General features: G+C 37.1%; 2 protein-coding genes across 5 annotated transcripts in view; one reads left to right on the top strand and one right to left on the bottom strand.

Moving 5' to 3' along the window:
• LOC111323809 (stabilizer of axonemal microtubules 4) overlaps nucleotides 1-21,240 on the top strand; it is a 35,330-nt gene that overhangs the window by 12,834 nt on the left and 1,256 nt on the right. For 3 of the 4 annotated variants that reach the window (XM_022927239.2, XM_022927242.2, XM_022927241.2), the window contains exons 2-12: nucleotides 1,080-1,315; nucleotides 13,920-14,076; nucleotides 14,726-14,839; nucleotides 14,989-15,049; nucleotides 15,708-15,820; nucleotides 16,673-16,744; nucleotides 17,192-17,293; nucleotides 17,747-17,850; nucleotides 18,495-18,579; nucleotides 19,994-20,088; nucleotides 20,885-21,049. In XM_022927239.2, coding sequence (XP_022782974.2) covers nucleotides 1,080-1,315; nucleotides 13,920-14,076; nucleotides 14,726-14,839; nucleotides 14,989-15,049; nucleotides 15,708-15,820; nucleotides 16,673-16,744; nucleotides 17,192-17,293; nucleotides 17,747-17,850; nucleotides 18,495-18,579; nucleotides 19,994-20,088; nucleotides 20,885-21,049 — 1,304 coding nt within the window. Of the gene's footprint in view, nucleotides 1-1,079; nucleotides 1,316-8,109; nucleotides 8,463-9,131; nucleotides 9,270-9,980; nucleotides 10,734-11,190; nucleotides 11,259-11,623; nucleotides 11,823-12,111; nucleotides 12,718-13,919; nucleotides 14,077-14,725; nucleotides 14,840-14,988; nucleotides 15,050-15,707; nucleotides 15,821-16,672; nucleotides 16,745-17,191; nucleotides 17,294-17,746; nucleotides 17,851-18,494; nucleotides 18,580-19,993; nucleotides 20,089-20,884; nucleotides 21,050-21,240 lie in introns of those variants that run through there. The other variant, XM_088737666.1, reaches the window with a different exon arrangement.
• LOC148741277 (uncharacterized) lies at nucleotides 2,064-6,719 on the bottom strand. Its single transcript, XM_088737641.1, has 3 exons — nucleotides 6,451-6,719; nucleotides 5,799-5,911; nucleotides 2,064-5,581 (listed from the first exon to the last, which is right to left on the bottom strand). The coding sequence occupies exons 1-3, from the start codon at nucleotides 6,717-6,719 to the stop codon at nucleotides 3,981-3,983; spliced, it is 1,983 nt and encodes a 660-aa protein (XP_088593767.1). The 3' UTR covers nucleotides 2,064-3,980.

Raw genomic sequence — 21,240 nt, 5'->3', positions numbered from 1 at the left:
CAATTATGCGTGTGGAGTTAATCGGTATTTACCGCACAAGTGTGCCTCGACATGTTGTCAAAGCATAACCAAATAATATTCTTGAGTGAGGCTATCAATTTTGAAAAACTCTTATCCAGAAGAGACCTTCAAATATGGACATCTCTAATAAGCTCTAATGAACCGATATCAAGAGGGGTAAATATTAATACGGCGATAACAAAAGTAATAGTCACATTTGAGTGCGCAATCAAATGTGACTATTACAGGTGATCGGTACTGACCTCTCAAGTCGTAAGACTCAGTTCAAGTGTCATTGATTCTCATTAGCAATTCTACAGAAGAAAACTTTACAAAATTTCCAAAAAATTAAAGTTAACCAAAGGTGGAAAAGGTTTCTTTTTTTAAATTCAACGGGCCACAATGAACACAATAAAGAAAATTCAATTCTGAAGAGCACAAAAGATGTCACTAAGCTTGGAGTAGCACTTTTCAAATGAAAGATATGAAGTTTTTGTTGATCAAATTAAATGAACTGCTTAATGCTAGTAGAAACTGACCTCTTATAATATGAATTATCGAAACAATTGAATCAGAATAATTTCGGCATCAAAATGAAATATTTACAGCAGAATTCCAAAGCACCTATGCAATTATATTGCACCAATTACTCACCTCAGGCTCAGTGAATATTGTTGAATAATCCCCATAAAATTGTCTTGAGGATTATTCAGCATTATTACACAACTAGGGCAGTCAGAGAGCCAATAACTAAAATCAACCAATCAAAATGCTCTATTGCCGGTCAATATTCTCTCAGTATTGGACCGGGCACTGTCCTGAATGGTCTCGAATGATACCTCACTTGTGTCCCTTTGAACTTCAGTCGTATAATAAATCTCTTATTAACCAAACTTGCTTGGGACTGTACTGGAAGAATATTGGCCCTCGGTCTTTTATGTATGGACCGAGTGCAGCGAGGTCCGTACTGTCAAGACCTTGGGCCAATATTCTCCCAGTAGGGCCCTCGCGCTTGGTTAATAAGATATATATATTCACTTCCTCTTCAACAAATAATTGTTAAATAACTTGACTTACAGAGGCACAGAAATATGGGACGTCTTCCTCATGGACCAGGAAATGTCCACATTTTACAAAGCAAGGGTGCTGATGTTGGGGTCATGAAATTCTACTGTACAGAATATTCAACCCACTATGGGAAAGATGATTTTATTCCCCGGACTGGTCGTCACTCAGGCACCGGATATCAGTCTAATTTTAGACCAGGAGTGTATTACAGTCGTCGCCTTGATGAACTTGATAATCCAGCGATGGGGTAAGTTGATTATTTAACCAGAGTGTACGTTTCTAAAGAAACTGTGGTGCTGCATTGATAATTTGGTTTTATCAACTGAGTTGATAATATAAATTGGCCATTGTAAAGTGTTTCTAAAGCTGAATGTTTTAAGCAAATAGAGGAATTGTGGGTTGTTGGATGTAGAAAGGAATGGCAAAGATGCATTCAAACCAATCGTTAGACACTTCAATCTCCCAAATTATTCTACGCAACATATGGTACACTGTAGTTTGTAGCCTTTCTCTACATGTGGGCATTAATTAACAAAAAAAAATTATTAATTGTGTTTTCCACATTGCCATGTTCCCACCAATAACTTACACTGTAGTTTCATTTTTCTGAACTTAAACCTCACACAACCCACAGTTCCTCTATTCTCTCGGATGAAGGAATAATACTTGAAACATTGGATTTAGAAAGTCCTTGCAGTGGCCAATTTAGATTATCAAGTCCATTGACAATACCAAATTATTTTATCAGGAGTTTGTTTATAATGGCTCAGGCCAGCTGCAGTGCTTACTGAAGGTACATGAAAGTTCAACAAAATTACAATTCCACTTTGTAATATTTGGATCAGAAAAACAGGCCTACATTGTATGTGTACATTAGGAAGTAAGAATTACAGTATATAACACTCCAGATAAAACCCATAACTACAAAGTGAAGTTGGCACTAATTAGGATAAAATTAGAGATAGATTCCTCGACAAAGCCAAAGAGATATGTGGTAAGAACAAAACAGTGGAACACATTTATTTAGGAGCAGCTGAATGTGTCATTGATGTTGATAATAATTATAATAATGTAAGAAGTGATTGCCCAATCTTCCAAGCTGGTGGCTCATGTTAAAAACACTCAACAAATAAATTTTAGAAAACATATCATAAACAAAAAAATTGATAATCAATAAACTAACAGACAGTAATGTTTCGGCCTTCTGGGCCTCATCACTGCAGTGCTGATGCTAGGATGGGGGAGAACCGCTATGGATCCCAAATGATCCCACACTTGTGGTATCGTCTAAGCCATGCCAGAGTGCTCAAACTAGAAGTCAGCCTAGTGAGCTATGTGCAGTGCTAGCGGCAATGACTCATCCCACAGTGCTCAATTTGGACATGAAAGCAGAGCTTTATATGTCAAAGAGTTATATCTAACTGAAGACAGTACTGTCTCGGCCTTCTGGGCCTCATCAGTACAGTGCTGATGCTATAAATATAAGCATATCTATATACATGAAAGGACCATTTTACCTAAAAAATTAAAAATTAACAAATTTCAATTATTTAAAAAAAAAACCTTATCTAACCACATTTTGATGTCTTCTGTGACCTATTACTGTACAGACCCACGGTAACATGGAATCTATTTGTTTTATGCAATAAAAAAGCAAAATGTTGTTCATGGTGACATCTACCTTGTACTGTACAAGTGGTGTGTGAATCTGTCCTCCATCAGATCATACGTGCAAAGAACCAATCAAAATGCATGTGCAATTCAGCCTATCATATAGTGTATTCCTTCATCCAGTCCAATTAACACATGTTTATGTACAAAATTAATGTACATGTATATGAAGACTCAATAATTTAGTCTCACGTACACCTGTAGATCATAGATGTATGTTGAATATATAGATGTATATAACCTTACCAAAAAAGATAGCCTTGAAGTATCCTTTAAGTATACTACAAGTATACTGCATCAATAGTGGTTATACTGCAATCATACTTCAATAATACTTCAATAGTGCTGCACTTACTTAAGTGCATTTGCAGTACACTTTCTGAAGTACACTTTAAGTATACTGCTCAAGTAAAATCATTTGCTTTGTTGTTGACGTAGGGTACAAGTATACTTTAAGTATGCTGCTCAAGGGAAAATCACTTTCTTTGTTGTTGATGTAGCGTACAAGTAGACTTTAAGTATTCTGCTCAAGTGGAAATCATTTTCTTTGCTGTTGATGTAGGGTACTTTAAATGCCTCACACAAATGTAAATCAAGTTCAGGTCTCATTAAGAGGGAAATAACTCTACTGAAAAGGTACTAATGCTTCAGTTGATAAGATCATACACATTCACACAATCAGATTAGCTGGTTTACATGTATACTGAACTACAAACCAAAAAATGCCTGCACAGCAAAGTTACCTTCTCAGAAGAATTATATTACACTATATATTAGCTTTGTTACAACTTTGAAAACACCATCTACACACAGGGCTGCATGGCTCATTAACATACATATCCTTAAAAGTCATTGTAAATGCAAAGCTTGACACTTACAGAAGCCAACTAGCCACAAGGTAGAAAAAATTCACTTTTGGCTGGTGGTTTTCAATTATTTTCCACTAGACACTGGCTAGTAAACAAACTAAACTTAATTAAACTAGTTTCTGTCTTTCTTCAAAAAAGACAAATGAACACTTTTCTTGCAATGTCTTTGTGGATCTCTGTGTGTGATTTCTGATTTGTTGGCCTAGAGATTTGATGTGAGGAAAACACCTATTGAACAAAATTAAAACTGTCAGAATTCATTGATGCTTAGCTAGTAAAAACATTTTTGGCAAGTTAAGTCTAACTTGTCACTAACCACTAGGCTAGTAAATTCAAAAGTTAGTGTTTAGTGTTGAGCCCTGTAACTACTGCCTAGTCCTTTTCAAAGCTATTTGGAAGCTTACACACAAAACCAGCATTTGTGGAATCACTGATGTTGACAGAAACACAAATTGAAATAATATCCATAACAGGAACTGCAACAAATGCTTCTTTTGCTTTCAAAACAGGAACAATGTGATTTACCATTATGATAGCATTTGTGAACTTATCCTTTGAAAGGCTAATTTTTTGGTTAGACTCCAGCAGCTTCAAGAGATAATGAGTTCTGTCAGAATGTTCACAAAGCTGAAAACACTTTAAAAAGAACTGCAACTCTCCAAAATTTGAAGTCCCATTCTTGGTAAATTGAACTGTATAGCTATTTCTCTTTGTAGTTGCCTGATACTGACTACACTGAAACATTGTTCCATATTTCCAGAGCCGCTTGAATTTATATGAAGTTAAAATTTCCCCAAATAGATCTTTAACAACTACACGGGTTTGTTGACCTAAATCAAGCCTTTGAAGGCTTCCAATTGCATACACCTTCTCTGCAATTTCCTCTCTACACGTAGGCAGTGGATGGCCTTCCACATGATGTTTGGAGAAGTTCTTTGCAGCTGATCCTGCAGGAAGCAGAGGGGTTAGCTCGGGTATCTTCTGATGAATGCAAACTGCATAGGTGATTTGAATGTCAACATTCTGTGTACCATGAAACAGTTTTGTCAAATCCCCATTATAGCCCTCAAACCAGAAGCATGATGTGCCCCATAGTGGACCAAGATGTCTCACACAATCTGGGAGATGAAGCAGCATGTGCACATTGTATGTCTCATACCTTCTACCATACAGGGCCTCCATCCTTTTGCAGAAGTGTAATAGCATTGATGAGCTACTCTCTACATCATTTGGTGAAATGGAATCTTGTAGGAGTAAATAGATTGCATCTACCAGGAGCACGAGGTGCTGAAAATAAACTTCCTCTAGAAGTCCCCAAAGACAGGGAAGGGCATAGTACAAAAGAAAAGAACGCAGTTCTGATGCTTTAAAATGTGCAAGATTCTTTAACAGACTTCTGGGTGTACACGTTATAACATTTGGGGGCTTAATAGCTAAGTACCTTTGCTCCAATTTCTTGACATTTTCTGACCCAAGATACCATGGATTACTGGAATATGACTTTTCTGTCCATAAAGTTAACAACATTTTAGTGATGCCCAGCAAAACACAATGCATGTAGTCAATTGTTACACCATCAACAATATCAAAACCTGGTAAAACCATACTCCAAGTCATCCCTTTCACTCCTTCAACTACTGAATCTTTACCACTGCCTTTCAGGTTATCAGCTTCTTTGGCAAATAAAAGTGTCTGTTCATGTGTCCGTTTGTCAATTGCCCTTGCAGTTAAATTTGTTTGTTTTCCTCCCTCTGCAATTTGATGTCCACTTATATGAAAGGGGTATGCCCTGGTGTGCCCTCTCTCACTGGTTTTCACAGTTTCACCAGGATGAAGACAATATGGGCATCCATATGTCCCATTGAATTGTGACATATTTTGAAAGAAACACTTTGCAGGAGCGTCAAAACTTCCACACAAAAGAATACAATGTACAATCCTCAAAGATCCATGAGAGAAAGTTACCTGTTCACCTGGAATAAAAACAATTAACTTAATGAGCAAGTGTGATAAAATTATGCTTATAAAATTCTCATAACCACAGAATAATATGTCTACTATTCTCAACAATTCAATGGTAATTCATTTATGATCATTGAGTTTGTACTAGAAATACTTTGGAAAGAATAAGAGGGAATTTAACTTAGGAATCCCAATGGGAAAAGAAAAAATAATGCAAAAGTTAAATACCTTCTTTAAAGAGACCATGAGGAGAATTTACAAATGGCTGCAAAAAAGTGTGGAAATCTGGCTTCCTACGTCCAAACCACAGACCAGCAAAGAGATGATACTTGGTGCTAAACCTAAACTATCATCAAGAGAACAGCTATTGTGATTTTGCTGTCAACGCGTTACATTTTCAAATTGTGTAATTAGTCCGGTCAAAGCAAAACCTGAAAGTTTGATATGAAATCAAAAATGAAAGAGAAACTCAAACCCATTCAGACCAAAGCTGAAACATGTTTTAAAGCTCTTCCTCTAGTCATTGTCTTAAATTTGTTTTCTTCATAGAAGCTGCCAAATCAATGTTTTTCAACATCAAATTTTGCACATTGCAAACACAAGTTAGTGCTACCTGTTTGTTATTTTCATTCAGTTAAACCTGGCGTAATTAAATGTTTTTCTGGTGTACAGTAGTCTAGATTCCTCAAGAATTAATTGCCTGGGTGGTGACCATTTCAAATCACCTCAAGATTTCAAACAGTATCTTGTTGACTTCTTATAGGATATTATGCATGACATTTATTAAAAGCAGTCGAACCTTCAGGCGCCCTCCTGTAATAATCTGTCCTACTAAAAGAATTAAAAAAAAAAAAAAATATGAAAAAAGAAATTTTGATACCTCTTTTCTGGAGGCAACTCATTTATGACGAAGTACACTGGCCACAAGCTAAAGTTGGATGAACGGAAGATTGACACACCATCTGTGTTCACCATCAGGGATAGGTGGATTTCCTTTTCTCTTGCAGCAGTTGATGTCCCATGGAAATAACCTTTTAGATCAAAGTGGTTCTTATAAAGTTCACCATCAAATATGTCCTCAATGCTCTGTTTGCACTTCTTCTTCCTAGACTTACGATGATGTAGCATTTCATGTGCTGAATCCCCCATACCCTTGAATAAAAGTGACACTTATACTGAATAATAAATTTAATGTTAAATCAAAGCAGTATGTTGCTGATGGAAGTTAGTTCATTGGCAAAGTTTTGTATGGGGAGACTTCGCCCAAGAGTCCTCAAACCTTCCCATTACTCAAACAAAAATTCAAAATCAATACGTATCAATGTGAATATTTTATATACACTGTGACGAAAACAATAACCCTTTCTTATACCAAAAGGATGAGGAGATGAAAATCACAATTTGCCATAAGTTTCAATTTCATTATACCTTAACTAAAAAGCCTTTCATTTTGCAAGGAAGGAGACTGAAGTTAACTTACGAATGAATAAAGGCTGATAGTTTCGAAAGAAACTGTTTGGGGCTGCGTCGGTGGGAGTAATGAAATAATTTGGATATATCAACAAAGTTGAAATGGTAAATTGGCCACCATAATGATTACAAAAGCTGACGTTTCGAGCATTAGCCCTTCGTCGGAGCGAAGGGCTAACGCTCGAAATGTCAGCTTTTGTAATCATTACGGTGGCCAATTTACCACTTCAACTTTGTTGATATATCCAAATTATGAAGTTAACTTACCTCGAATTATTGCTTGTAGTTGGTTTATGAAAGGTATGACGATGAAATAGCATAGTCCAGATCTTTTCTTTTCGAAGTCGCACACGCAGGCGGCATTTGAACAGCAACTTGGTTTCTGTGTTCCAAAGTATTCTTGGCAAAATGAACAGTAATAATGAAGTTCCAGAAGACTCTTTAATTTCCCGAAAAACTCACGGAGTAACTTTGTCGATTTTGCGCACTGGTTAGGTAAGAGGCAATGCAGCTCAATCAAAGTGAGCAAATCAGCAAGAGCGACCCCGGAAAGAGCATGCCTCATGCAGAACGTGACCACTAGCAGCATGCTTAATTATCCCAAGTGAAAGGCGACATCCAGGATAGAGAGATCGGTTAGAATTATCGTCAGATGATTCACTGTTGTTGTCGCTCTCTTCATCGGTATTCTTCCCATCAGTTTCCTCCTCACCTAACATTTTAACAACATCTGAAAAATCGTCCGCATAAGAAATATCACGATCGTCTTCCCTAACAAAATCAGTTAATAGAGCTGGATCGTCACTCATCGACAGCAGCTCTTCGACTCTTTCAGTTTCAAATTCGTCACCACTGTTGGAAAAGCTGTTAATTTCCATTTTTTCATTTAAATAGTTCGGTTCAGGCGACTGAAAATCGTCCGGAGAGAAAGACAAGGTTGAGATATCGGAAACTGCTTCATTACTTTGAGAACTCGGACTGCGACTTTTTGTTAAGCTTCTTTCCTCTGGACAGCTATCCTCTCTGTCGCTCATTAATTTAGCTTTCTTGCTCCATCTATATTTTGTAGTTCTCGGAACATTACGCGTGGAAGAATCCGATAAATATTGCAAATATGGACCTCTGATTTTCTCGCTGTCGTCCGCCATGTTTGTTCGACCGCTGACCTGAAATGACCCCTTTGACATGAATGACCCACAATGCCCCTTCACCGGATGCGCACGCATCTCCAAGAAAGAGCGCGAAATATTCGTGTACCAAAGGTCAAGTTGGTCTAAGCTAACCGTCGTTCAGCTACAGTAGAAAGCTACAGTGGAAGCAACAGTCCGTTTTTGAATAGTTATCGTTCCCTAACCATGTCAGAGAAAGGTAGTACCACCTCTAGAAGGTCAAACAAGGCTCCCAAACGATTGGAGGATCAAGGTTTGTGACCTTTTGTGTTAACTCTGAATTACCATTCTTTGTTATGATAAGTGAATCGAAGCACGTCGGACTGTTTATCCATAAATTATCAAGCTTACATCGTCAGGGTAGACTAAAATTCGCTATTTGCCCTACATAAAGGATTTTTATCACTTAAATTCGATAACTGTTTATCCTTGGGTTCATAACTTCGCCATGAACTAAAGCGATCAGAGCATAGCGATCGCGCGTTCACCAGTTGATTCTGTCTCAAATATTCGATTTGTTGTGAAACATATTCCAGGAATAGATTGCTGGTCTTTTGAAATCTATTGTTCTGGCCCAAAATATTTTTCAAATTGTATTTACAATGCAGAAATGAAATATATTTAGTTTTCTTGTGGTTGATCTGCAAATTGAAATGTCTATTCATTGCTTTCGCGCTCATTTTCGAATTCAGGCCACGTGTACTCACCGCGGGTGATTTAATTAAATAGAGACCACAAAACTTGAAAAGGAAGACAGTAACTCTCTATTTGTCTGTACATAACTTCATGTCAAAATTAGGGCTTTATATTTTTACAGTTAGGAGCACGTATTTGAAGTAAAACTTTCAATTCATACTATTTAACTTTCCTTTTTAAGATGTAAAACTTTCTATTAATTTATGTTTCTTTCCTGCTTGTACAGTGTACTACTTGGTTCAGTTTGTAGACGACGGTATTTTGGACATCAAAACTGACGACGACCTTAGAACAAGGGAAGATGGCCGTAAAGAGGCACAGTATTGGGATACCTTTTACTTGTGCACAATCATTTTTAAAAGTGGTGAGTCTGAGTACTTTTTTGTTTTAATCATCTTGTGATATGAAGCTAAGTTGTTTGATTTTGCTTTCCTATGCAAATCTGAATGAATTAGCTCTGAAATGTTACAAAAATGGCTCGGTTTTTCATCATGGAAGCATGACATTGATGAAAATCGTGCCACCTACTTTAAATACAATCCATTTTCCTAAAATATTTTTGAAAAAGTCATGATTAACGTCAGGGCTCAACCCTGGTAACTTTTCAACTTACTAGCCAAGTGGCTTGTGACAACTTAGATGTTACAACAATTTCAGTTTGCTTACTAGCTAGACTGGCTGGTGGAGATCGAAAACCATGAGCCAAAACTGGATTTCTACTAGTGTGTGGCTAGTTGGCTACTGATTAGTGTTGAGCCCTGGAGGCAATTAAGGACAGAAATGGACATTGTAATCCCAAATCAACTGAATGGAAAAGGCATGCTGACAAACTACTGATACATGGTTTGCCTCTTCTAAGTTGTATACTTTGTTGATAGGATTTAATGAAATAGTTTTAATTTGATAAAAATGATTTCAAATAAGAATCAAATAGATGAAAGAGGAGGCAACAAAATCACAAACAGATGTAGAATCTTTTGTTGCAAACTTGTGCTGTGATTGGTTGCTGCAACTGAAGTTTCATTTTACTGTTTGTGGATATCTTTTTGATAGCTGGAGATGTTTTAACTTGCAGATGATAAAGAGGACGTGATGAAAAGAAAAGTTGCCATGCAGAAATTGAAAAACTCAAAACAAACAGAACAAAATAAAATGAAAAAGACAGGAAAGAAAACAAAGGAAAACAGAAAGAATGTCAGTGAGGAGAAGGAGGGTGAAAAATCCACACAAAAAGAAATGGTGGATATGGAAGAAATTGCAAGAAAGAAAGCAGAACAACAGAAGAAACGTGCAGAACAACAAAAGGCTAAGGAAAACAAGGAAAGGGAAAAGGCTGTAAAAGAAATGGAAAGAGCTGCTTTGATGGAAAGGGATAACCGCATATTTGCAGAGATGAACTCATTAGCAAGAAATCTAAATGTCGAAAGCAAGCGGCCATGTATCAATTTATCTGATGAAGAGGAGTATGATGTTGGCAGGGCTGAACCCATGGATGATGATGAATATTTTGGTGGAAGAGATATTATATCTGAATGTTCATCTTACCTTCATCCCCCTCCCAACCCTCACATATCAGCCTTAAATCAATCCCCTCTCTCTCCTCCTCCCCCTCCCAAATCTGCCAAACCAGCTTTACAAACCCCAAGAGCAACAGTTAGCGGAAAAAGACCCAGGGATTTCACTCAGAGTCAATCACAACTTTCTCCAAGACCAACCGTGGGTGGAAAAAAGCCAAGGTCCATGTTCCACCACAGCTGCCAAAAATGTGAGGAGTACAAGGAAATTATAGCTACACAAGATCAAGAAATTGCTCAACTCAAGGCTCAAGGTAATTATATCACTTTTTACATAACTAGCACTCATAATATTTAATGATAAGATAGAGAATGTAGGGCATTTTCCTGTCTGCTTTTCCTTTTGCTTCTTACTGGATAGACTAATTGTGGGAGGAAAGATGGATACCAGTCGATCATAGTCTGCCTTACTTACATAATTTTACAATAACTCTGAAACTAGGGAATAAACCATTTTAAAGCACTTAAATAAGGTTACAACACTTGCAGTTGTATTTTAATGATGCATCTTGTGTTTCAAATAGTGATGCTTGTATTAAGATATGAATATTATTTTGAAGGGAAGAGTATTTTTCCAAATTTACATAGTTATGAATTAAAATGCTGGTGACAGTCAAACAGATTGACCCACTGATGGATTGCTATATTTAATCTTCCTATGCTAACTATGTAATTAAAACTATATTAACATAATCCATTTATCTGTTGTAGTGAATGGTTGTTATGAAGAGCTCCCCAGACCTGGGAAAGTCCCTGAGATTGTGGCAGCACGCTTCAAGGTAAATGCTTTAAGGCTTAATACCTGTTAATTAGACTGTAAAGCTTAAGTTATCAAATTTATATATTTTTTTATAATTTGAGCTTAAGAGGCATATCTGACCATCAAATGTAATGTAGACTGAGTTTGTTTAGAGTTTTAAATAATTTCTTACATGGTTATTGTAGGAGCTGGGACCACCTGAAAACTTCTGCACAGGGAATCGATTGAAAGTGCTTGAACTACCTTAGTGTTCATGCACTTTCAAAAATTCAAATGTTCACCATAGCCTTCCTTCAATTTAACATTAAAAATATGACAGAAGTGTAAAGGAAATGATTGTTATGAAAACCAATTTGTTAAATTTGTATTTCGTTTCCTTTTTAGATGGTTGAGTTGTCAAAAGGTAGAGGTGTCTACTTATATGAGGATCAAATAAACACAGCAAAGAGTAAAAACAGCCTAACTTCAGCAGCATGTTTCCTGCTCAGCTGTTTTTATAAAAATTCTGAGCTAGTGGGCAAGAACTTGACTGGGGCAAATGCCAGAAAGGGCTTAAATGCTGACATTGTTTCCTCCATTTTGGGTAAGTATTTCTGCATTTGGTGTTTTTGTAATTTTATTACTGTTAGGAATCTGTACACTTGTACATGTTGAACAACATGACTTTCCTGGGGATCAGCCAAGTATAAAAACTTTGGGATTATCCAATATAAAAAAGTGAGGAAAACAACTCAGAGCAAGTATTCAGAAGTTCCTTTGATCTAAGTGATCTTAGATTATTGATTGTTGTACAAGTCTTTCCAAAATAACATAACCTTGTTGTCATTCATAAGTCTAGAAAGTTAAGCTCCTGTGTTTGTTCTTCTTTGCAGATTTCGTGGTAAAGCAAGGAGAGAAGGCCTCTACAATTAAGCAAGCCCTAAGAAATAAACTTAGTTCTCTAACAACAAGGGCAAGTGGTTGGCAACCTGCCAGGAAAGTAAACAATTTAATTGATTAAGTTAAGATAAATTAATATGATATGATTGGATAAACTATTTTCTGGTATGATTTGCACAAGGCTTGCTTACTTCTCTAATTATTAAATAATGAAGTCAAATTTTTATGATTATTACATTTTATGACAAACATTTTTTTTTAATTGGCCCAACTAGAGTCATTGTAAGAGACATTGCTGATTTTCATTAAATTTGTTTTCTGTTGTACATTATTGAATGATGAAGTCCATTTTATAGATACTCTTTGTTTTAAAACAATGAATAGTTTTTGTTAAGTATCTCAACATTGTGAGAGTCAGTTCTAATTTGCATGGAATTTATTGTTATAGTTCATAGAATAATCCAATGATGGATTTCACTGTAAAACATACATATTTTTTTGTATCAAAAGATGATTTAGAAGCAGTCATTTATTGTTCAAATTTTAGGTTATTTGTTGTGGTCAGTTGTACCAAATGAATTAAAGACATGAATTTCATACTTTAGTTTAAATGCTTATCTGACTTGGCCAAGTATATAATAAAGCTGAATGCATGCCATATGAACTAATGGTTGCATGCCTGTTAGTGCATATTAATTTACCTGGCTGTTTGTATATATATGCATGCCATGATTCATTAATTTTATAATATCTTGAATACATTGTAAGTATACTTAAAATATACTTTAAGTATACTGTACTTGTCAGTTTACCACCAGTGGTTTTACTCGTGAAGTATACTTAAAGTGCACTGCAAAATTTTCAGTAGCTCTGTAAACTATACTTCAAATCTACTGAAAGTATACTTTGTGTATATTTTTTTGCAGTACACTTTGATTAACAGAATAGTATACTAAAAGTGTACTTAAGAATTGTTTCATGCTTAGCATGCATATGTCGAGTTATGGATGCACGCGGGGAGTTTGGAGAGCATGAGAGAAGTGTAAGAGTTGCTCGAGGCGCAGCCGAGAGCAACTCTAGCTTCTTGAGTGCTTTCCAGACTTCCCAAGTGCATCCATAATTCAATATACGCAGAGCTAAAAGCATGAAACAATTCTCTTATAACATACGAAAACAATTTGGGCGCTGAATGACATTTTTGTAATGTTTTTTTGAAATGAAAGTTGCCCGAAAATGTTGGCATCTCCAATTGTTTTGTTGTTTTTGTAATTAAATGGTTTTCGGTAGAGTTAACAAATGTCACCAAAAAAACGTCATCAACAGAGACGTTTACCTTTAAAAGTCGCCACAGACCCATTTGTAGTCTTCTTAGTTGAATGTCTTTCAGCTAAAATTTTCTCCAGTTCCTGTTCCGATAAATCAGGAAACGGGCCTGTTGTGTTTCGTTTAATTTTCGTTGTGCTTATTGGCTTGACGACTTGCGGGAAGGTCGAAAGCCAAAAAAAAGTCTGGTTGGTCTTCCATTTGCTGATATCCCTCACCGAAACTTTAACTTAAGGAACTCACACGACGGAAATTTTGCAGCTATTTTGAAACTGCACACGTCATTTTATTGAGCACGGCCGTGCGTACATAAAGATTTTGTTCATGTTGACGCAATAGGAATTAGATAGGACTAGCGCGCGCGCTATGTCATAATTAATTTTGGTAAGGGTAACTTCTCTACATTATTTCACATAACTTGAGTTTGCATAATTGCATGAATTGACAACTACATATAACTTGTTTTTTTCCTTGGCAGTCGCCTTTTGACAGACAACTACACATCCATAACCAAGAAACATTTTTTGCCTTCCAAGGGATCAGGTGGTGCTGATCCCTTTTCCAGAGGGCTCTACATGACAGCAACAAGTGGATTTGTGAAGGATATTCCTGTAACTATTCCAAGATCAAGACAGGTCAGTGTGTGTATAGTTCAGTCTTTTCATTATAATTACATGTACATGTAGGTCATGAGATTTTCTTCCCTTGTCCCAACCTTGACCCCTTCTACCCAAGGGGTACTAAGCTGTGAGAGAAATGCTTCCTTTTCTCAAAGGGTTGGTGTAGGGAGTTGAGGTGGAGAAGCAGGTGATTTTCTAAATTACATGTATTACATTATGTACATGTATCTCACAAACAAGAGAAAGTCCTGATTGAGGCCCCCTGACACTGTAAAAGAATAGTTAGAGAAATGGTAACTGATAGCCCCCTGTACATTTTACTGTTAGTCACAAGTACATGCACACTGTACATGTACACTTTTTAAAACACACCAGACTTTAATACAAAGGTCTACAGGTATACTTATCTAATTTATATTCTTGGCCAGATTTCTTCAATCTTACAGCTCTTCTCTCTGCCTTAAAGTTAACTTTATAAATGGTGAACAGTAAACTGTTGTGGAAACCTCTACCAAACTGCATACTGTAACTGACTTGTGGCTTGTGGAACACTTAGTTGTACACAACTTTACCTTTCAAATAGTTTAACAAGAATGAAGGTTACTTTTAACAGACATCATTATGCATGACCTTTGATCCTCATATATATACATGCTTGCAATAGGCGAGTGATGTACACATTGACACCAGGGCCAAAGGAACAGTTTATCCATTTCACCGTCCCCTGCTCCACACTCTTAAACAGAAGGATCCTATCTCCAAGGAAAATGCCTTTCATGTAAGTAGATAATTAAAAATGTATTATCTTGCCACATAGAACTAGAACAGCTTTCCTAGTACATGTATTACAAAAAGAGCAGTTATTGAAATTGTGCCTATATGTAAAGATGGTAGCCCCCCTAACTTCTTCATTTCTTGAATTTCCAGGGACCAAGCTACATGTCGACTGAGAACCATACAAGCTTCCTTGGAAAACCCAGTCAAAGAAGTGTGTACCACTCTGTTGCTAGGGAAAAAGTTGTGATCTAACCAAAAATTTCTTCCCTAAGCTAACTTCTTGGACAAACTGTTGTTGAGACATTAGGCATCATTACTGCAACTTACTGCATTGTGCAAACTATCTTTTGTAGCTTCTTCTCCTCCACCCTGCCCCTCCTACAAGTCAGTGTTGCTTGGTTCATAAGTTGGTCTGTATTATGGACATGTACATGTAACATATTAGTTACCACAGGGCAAATGTTGGCATAGGAGGGCTCCTGTACTAGAATCTTATAGACAAAGCTTACATACATGTGTATTTGGGGTTTGATGGATGCCAGGCTGTGTAAGTATTATGAATATCTCTTTTTCAAGGCAGAAAGGGTGTTGACACATACTGTTAAGGATTCTCTTAGCAACAGCGATATATTTAATGTTAACTGTCTCTTCAGAACTAAACTTCACTTTCTGCCTTTAAAAGCACACACAACCCACAATTCCTCTATTCGCTCTGACAAAGGGCTAACGCTTGAAATGTCAGCTTTTGTAATCGTTACGGTGGCCAATTTACCATTCCAACTTTGTTGATATATCCAAATTATCTTCAGAACTACACCTGGAATTGCAAGGAAACATTAAAATGTTTGTTTCCTTAAATTGCTTCTCAGTGGATACTTCAATCAAGAGTGTGGGGTACAAGGAAGGATCAGGCTTTACACATGCTTATAAGGATGAGCCAATCACTTTCCACCCAATGGAGGCTTACGAAGGAATACGAGATGTAAGGCAATCCATACATGTATGAACTAAAGATTACAAGAGAACACAAAATTACTGATTATGTATATCGATCTACATGTGCCATTTGTTTCACTAACCCAATTGCTCCATTAGCTAAAAAGAAAATGTTGGATGTATGTGCATTTGTATACTGGTAGGAATATTTAAAAAATTAAATTCAATATATGCATAATTATTGCAAAACCAAAATTAGTAGAAGACAGTCAAAAACCACGCGTCTTACACCACAGTAAAATAAACCATTAGTATATTAGGCAATAACAAATGGCAGTATATTCACCCATTTACTCTCTAAATTATACAAATTTCCCTCAAAGTTGTCAAATTCCACTAAATCATGTACAATCCTGAAAACTGCTCCCCTCAAGATTTTGGTTACGCATTTTGGTCAAAATTAGTACAATTTGAAGTGACCACAGTTACTTTATTTCCTTCTTCCCATTTTTAGTTTTAACAATTTCTCTAAAAAGGATCTTCTGCATGGTCTGCCAATTTGACTTGACTATCTTTACCTAGTTGTGCCTAATCATGATCATTTGGCTCAATACATGCATGTACCTGGTACAATAAAGAAAATATCTCAAAGACCGACCAGAAATACTAAAGCTATGTGTTTGTTTGATTTTATTTAACTGCCAGCTAGCTATAGGTTGTGTGAGAATCATACACTTATATTAACTTAGCATTAGCATTACTTAGCATCGATGTAAATTATTTTTAAGAAACAGGGCCCCTATGGATACCAGCCTTAGAGCTGAATGGGCTACCCTGTGTGAATAAAGCTTTACTTTACTTTACTTTAGCATTATGATTGGTTTAATCTTTATTTCAGCCACGATGGACACACAGGCCAACAGGCTTCAGTATTATGAAGAAAGATTTTCTTCCTGTTGAATATCTCCATGTGAGTTTAATTTAATGTCTTAATAATGTCTTATTAAATATTAAATTTGTGCCTGATGAAAACACCAACTCCACTCTCAAACAGCTATCCCTTTTAAAACCATTGAAATACAAAATGCAGCCACCATGTTACTGGTACTAAGGTCTATGGGCTTTACTAGAACTAAGTGATAACTTTTAATCCAGCTTGTACAGTGTAGAACATTTTTTCCATGGATTTAAGTTCGAAACTTTTACACTTTAGTCTACAAAATCATTGGTTGTGAACACAAACTAAATGACACTAACATATTTCCTGCCAAGCTCATTGTTCACTGTACATGTAGTTTGATAAGTCATTGTTACCACAAGTGTCCCAAATATTTTATCATCACATATTTTTTCCCTAAATATCCTACTTTCAAAATAAAATTATGGTTCTTTTTCTTATACTTGCACAACTGGGCAGGGCAATGAAAGTCTTCCAGTTTTGTCTCATGGGTCAGAACGTGGCACAGGATTCACTCATGGCACAAAGGCAAGGCCTGTGTTTTATTCAAAAGTGGGACAGGTAAGAAATTAATCAGAACACAAACAAATGCCATTCTGGATTGGGTAATCTCTTTATGTAACTCTTTACCTATGTGTAGGGCAACAAATTTACTAAATAAATTTTTAGTGAAGTGAAAAGTAGCAGTCAAATGGAATTCCTGGTAGGGTAGAAGAGGAAGGGTGACAATCAGAAAACCATATATGGGGGGAGGGGCAGATATTGGCCACTTACATTGTATCTGCAATCCTCTTCATAATTCTTAAAACACTTCCACAGTTACTTCACATGCCACCTCCCCTCCCCCCACCCCACCTCCCCCAAAGGTTCAATTATACTAGTCCACATCCATTAGGCCAATATAAGAAACTTTAACCATATTGAATACACGTATATGGATTTGAACGACATGGCTTAACCCTTAATGTACTCACGATAGATGTTCACTGATCCATTCCACGTCCTCTTATTCAGGAATACACAAGGCTCAGCGACCTTCACCCTCGGGCCCAAGAGAGAGTAAAGAAGATGGATCCAGCTGAGTATTCCAACATGGTGAACCCTCACTCTTTCGCTAGGTATCAATTATTTTGATATTTCTTCATATTTGTTTTGGTTAATTATCGTAATGTCCTCGCACCCCAAAAGGAAAATCGCATAATGCAGCTGACGTATTTATACCCTGTCGTGTCTGCCATTTTTTACCTTTGTGGGGAGACTGGGAACTAAAATTTGGTTTACGCACTTTGGCGCGAAAAAAAGCACAGCTGTTTTACGTCCACTAGTTTCTTTCTCAGTTTGTTTTCAAGCACAAAAAGTATGGAATGCATGGAGAACGAAACTTAGAATCGTCTCTTGAATAGGAAATTTCAGTTTATGAACATATTGCAAATTGTTTTTGTGCTCAAATTGTGCATCAAAAAGAGTACAAATAACAGATAATGCGGGCTCCTCGGGGCAAGAACCGTTCGCGATAATTCTTTTCAAATTTCAGAATTGTCTAAGGGGATTAAATTAATTTCTACTCCATCTCTGTAGTCTCATGAGTATTGTGGGGAAAAAGTTCCAGTGAGGTACGTGAAGAAGTGAAAATCCAGTTTTGCCAACATTCAATTGCGAACGCATGGTCGAACTCAGCAGTGTAGTTTACAAGTACCTATGAAAATCCTTTCAAAGCCTTTAGAGAAGAAAATAGTTTTTGTCTTTTCCTTAATTCCGATAGTACTGCCAAGATTTCATTCAAAGGCAAACAGAGAAATGATCCTACTGAAGCAGAGAGACTGGGTAATGCGTCCACAGGAACAAAGGTCGGTTGTAAAAGTCGAAATTTATAGGAAGACGAGAAGAATTTTCACGGCAAGGGTCACGATAATCTTCAAATTTTATTTCGTCGCAGACAAATTTTCATGTAGGATTCTCGTGCATTCGCAGTGTATGTCTCAGGGCTAAAAATTAACTCCAGTGCTTGGTGGCCAGTTGGGCCAGTTAACTTGAATTCTTAGTCGCCCATCCCAAAAAGAAGTAGCCCAGGATTTCCTTTTGTCTAGGCGAAAAGTATGTTCGAAAAGCGAAAACATGTGTTTCGAAACCATCCCGCACGGAAGTCTGGGGGAGAGTCACGTGGCAATTCCAAAATGGCGCCTTGAATGTGGATCGCTCGTGAAAACACCCGGGTGAAAACGGCTCGGAATTTCCACTTCAAAACTAAAAATTTACTAAAATGGACGATGTTAGAGTCCAGGCAAAAAACGAAGAGAAAGGTAGTCCGATTAAACTACATATTGGGTTTTATTTTTAACTTTGTACTTCTCATAATTTACATTGCATTACAGCTTTTCGAGATTGTACATGTAGTCGCCCATCGGGCGATCAAACTTAAACTTTTGGTCGCCCTAGTCAGTTTTAACTCGCCACTGGCGACCGTGCGACCGTCAATTTTTAGCCCTGATGTCTAAATGAGATGTAAACTCTAACTGTACCGAAGCTTGACATGACCGCGGGATGCAGCCTTATCATTCTCAAAATGAAAGTCTTAAAAAGAGTGCGGCAACGGTTTTATTTGAAAGAAAACTTTGGTACTTGTCATTTTCAAGCTGGGTGATATTTTGGAATTTAAAAGTGGAAAGGATAAATATATCTTATTAACCAAGCGCGAGGGCCGTACTGGGAGAATATCGGCCCGAGGTCTTGACAGTACGGACCGAGCGCTGCGAGGTCAATACAAAAAAGACCGAGGGCCGATATTCTTCCAGTACGGTCCCGAGCAAGCTTGGTTAATAAGAGATTTACTATACGACTGAAGTTCAAAGGGACACGAGTGCGGTATCATTCGGGACCATTCGGGACAGTGCCCGGTCCAATACTTAGAGAATATTGGACCGGCAATAGAGCATTTTGATTGGTTGATTTTAGTTATTGGCCCTCTGACTGCCCGAGTCGTGTAATAAATGGCATGATTACAGTACTGTACTGGGTACAGGATAATGGGCTTCTGGGAACATTGCTGGACCATTTTGTGTCTGTTGAGGAATGCAATGTCGGAAGGATAGCTTTTTGTCTAAATGGATATGTTCACCGCAAAAAAATTCTTACCTTGCTACGTTGCTGTAAATTTATCAAAAATACTACAGAAATAACCGATTTGCACAAGGATAACTCTGCTCAAAAATAGTCAATACAAATAAAAATCATAATGAATGTTTACCGATTTGCGTCTTCCAGGAGCTGACAGGATACAGCGAAAATAATGACCAGTACTTTGAGGCAGCTGAGACCGCAGACGCTCTTAAAAGATTTGAAACTCATTACAATGCTAAGTGAGTGTACATTTGACTCACGTGAACTGACACGTTTTGCCTCTAAGGAAAGACTGTGCGATCTTAGGATTTAACCCATTCCGCTTTCAGATCGCAGAAGTAATACTACTTACTCTGTGCCATACATTTATGATTTTAGTTTGCAGAATTTGGTGTTGAATCAGCCCCTAATTGAAAATTTTCTGTATTCTCATCATTTGTCTGCTTGGCGTTGTACTGAAAGTGTAAGGAGAATTTCTGTCTTGGTCACTCATGGGAGTTAATTTAAGGTTTAAGGGTGTATGTGGAAGGGTGCCGAGGTTCAGGAATGTATGCATGAATAACTCATAGGCCTTAAAAAAGTATATAAAAGGAAAAATAGAAGAGAAAATAAAAAGGGTTTCCTAAAAGAACTAATAAATTGTTAACTTGAATGTTTGTAAAATGTATAGATTTCTGTCCATTTCTGAGGATGTCCTTCTCTTACGAACGTTTAGGCCAATTTTACAATAAAAGGGCCCTATCACTAGCTTACAACTGAGATTCAAAGACGTACTAGATTATTTCATCATAAAGAATTATCCTTTATTTACAAACGGTCTGTGGTGCACATGCACCAAGACACTCCCTTCCCTTCACCGTGCCCTTTCAAGTTACTTTCATCTCGGCTATATCCTTCATACATAACACGGAATTGGCAAATCACCACGTATATCCTCATTCATTTTATTTTAACAACGGTTTGTTTTAACAACGGTTTATTTTAACAACGGTTTATTTTAAGCCTCTGATCCATTTTTATACCGCTCTCTCTAAGGCATTATGACATGAACCCACGGGGCGTGGACCGCTTTGGAACAACTGACGGCAACGTTATGACTCAGCTACCAAACGGCTTCACCAAAGGAACCAGCGTTCATACACTGGGACCTGATATTAACACTACAGCTGAGCTCCGCTGGCACAAGCCCTATGTTTCTAGGTATCTTCAATTTTAAGTACTCTATTTCGTAGTCTAACGTTACCTGTACATGTAGCAATGCAGTGCAAGTAGGTCTTCACTCTAGATAAACTTCTAACGGCTTATGCCCCAATGCTCGAGTAAGTGACCGTGAATATATGAAAACCATATACGTGAACTGCGGGTTGAGAAATGAATATCAAAGCCATCTT

This window comes from Stylophora pistillata, chromosome 1 (assembly GCF_964205215.1).
Source record: "Stylophora pistillata chromosome 1, jaStyPist1.2, whole genome shotgun sequence".
In the NCBI taxonomy this organism is placed as follows: Eukaryota; Metazoa; Cnidaria; class Anthozoa; order Scleractinia; family Pocilloporidae; genus Stylophora; species Stylophora pistillata.
The sequence above is the reverse complement of the archived record's forward strand: the minus strand, read 5'-3'. Positions and strand labels throughout refer to the sequence as shown.

What these genes read in the sequence shown, in the direction of transcription:
- LOC148741277 (XM_088737641.1), bottom strand. Translation starts at nt 6,719, where the DNA reads ATGGGGGATTCAGCACATGAAATGCTACATCATCGTAAGTCTAGGAAG. An exon ending in GAGTTGCCTCCAGAAAAGAG is followed by an intron (nt 5,912 to 6,450) that starts GTATCAAAATTT and finishes ATGATAGTTTAG; the next exon opens with GTTTAGCACCAAGTATCATC. An exon ending in TCATGGTCTCTTTAAAGAAG is followed by an intron (nt 5,582 to 5,798) that starts GTATTTAACTTT and finishes TTTTTATTCCAG; the next exon opens with GTGAACAGGTAACTTTCTCT.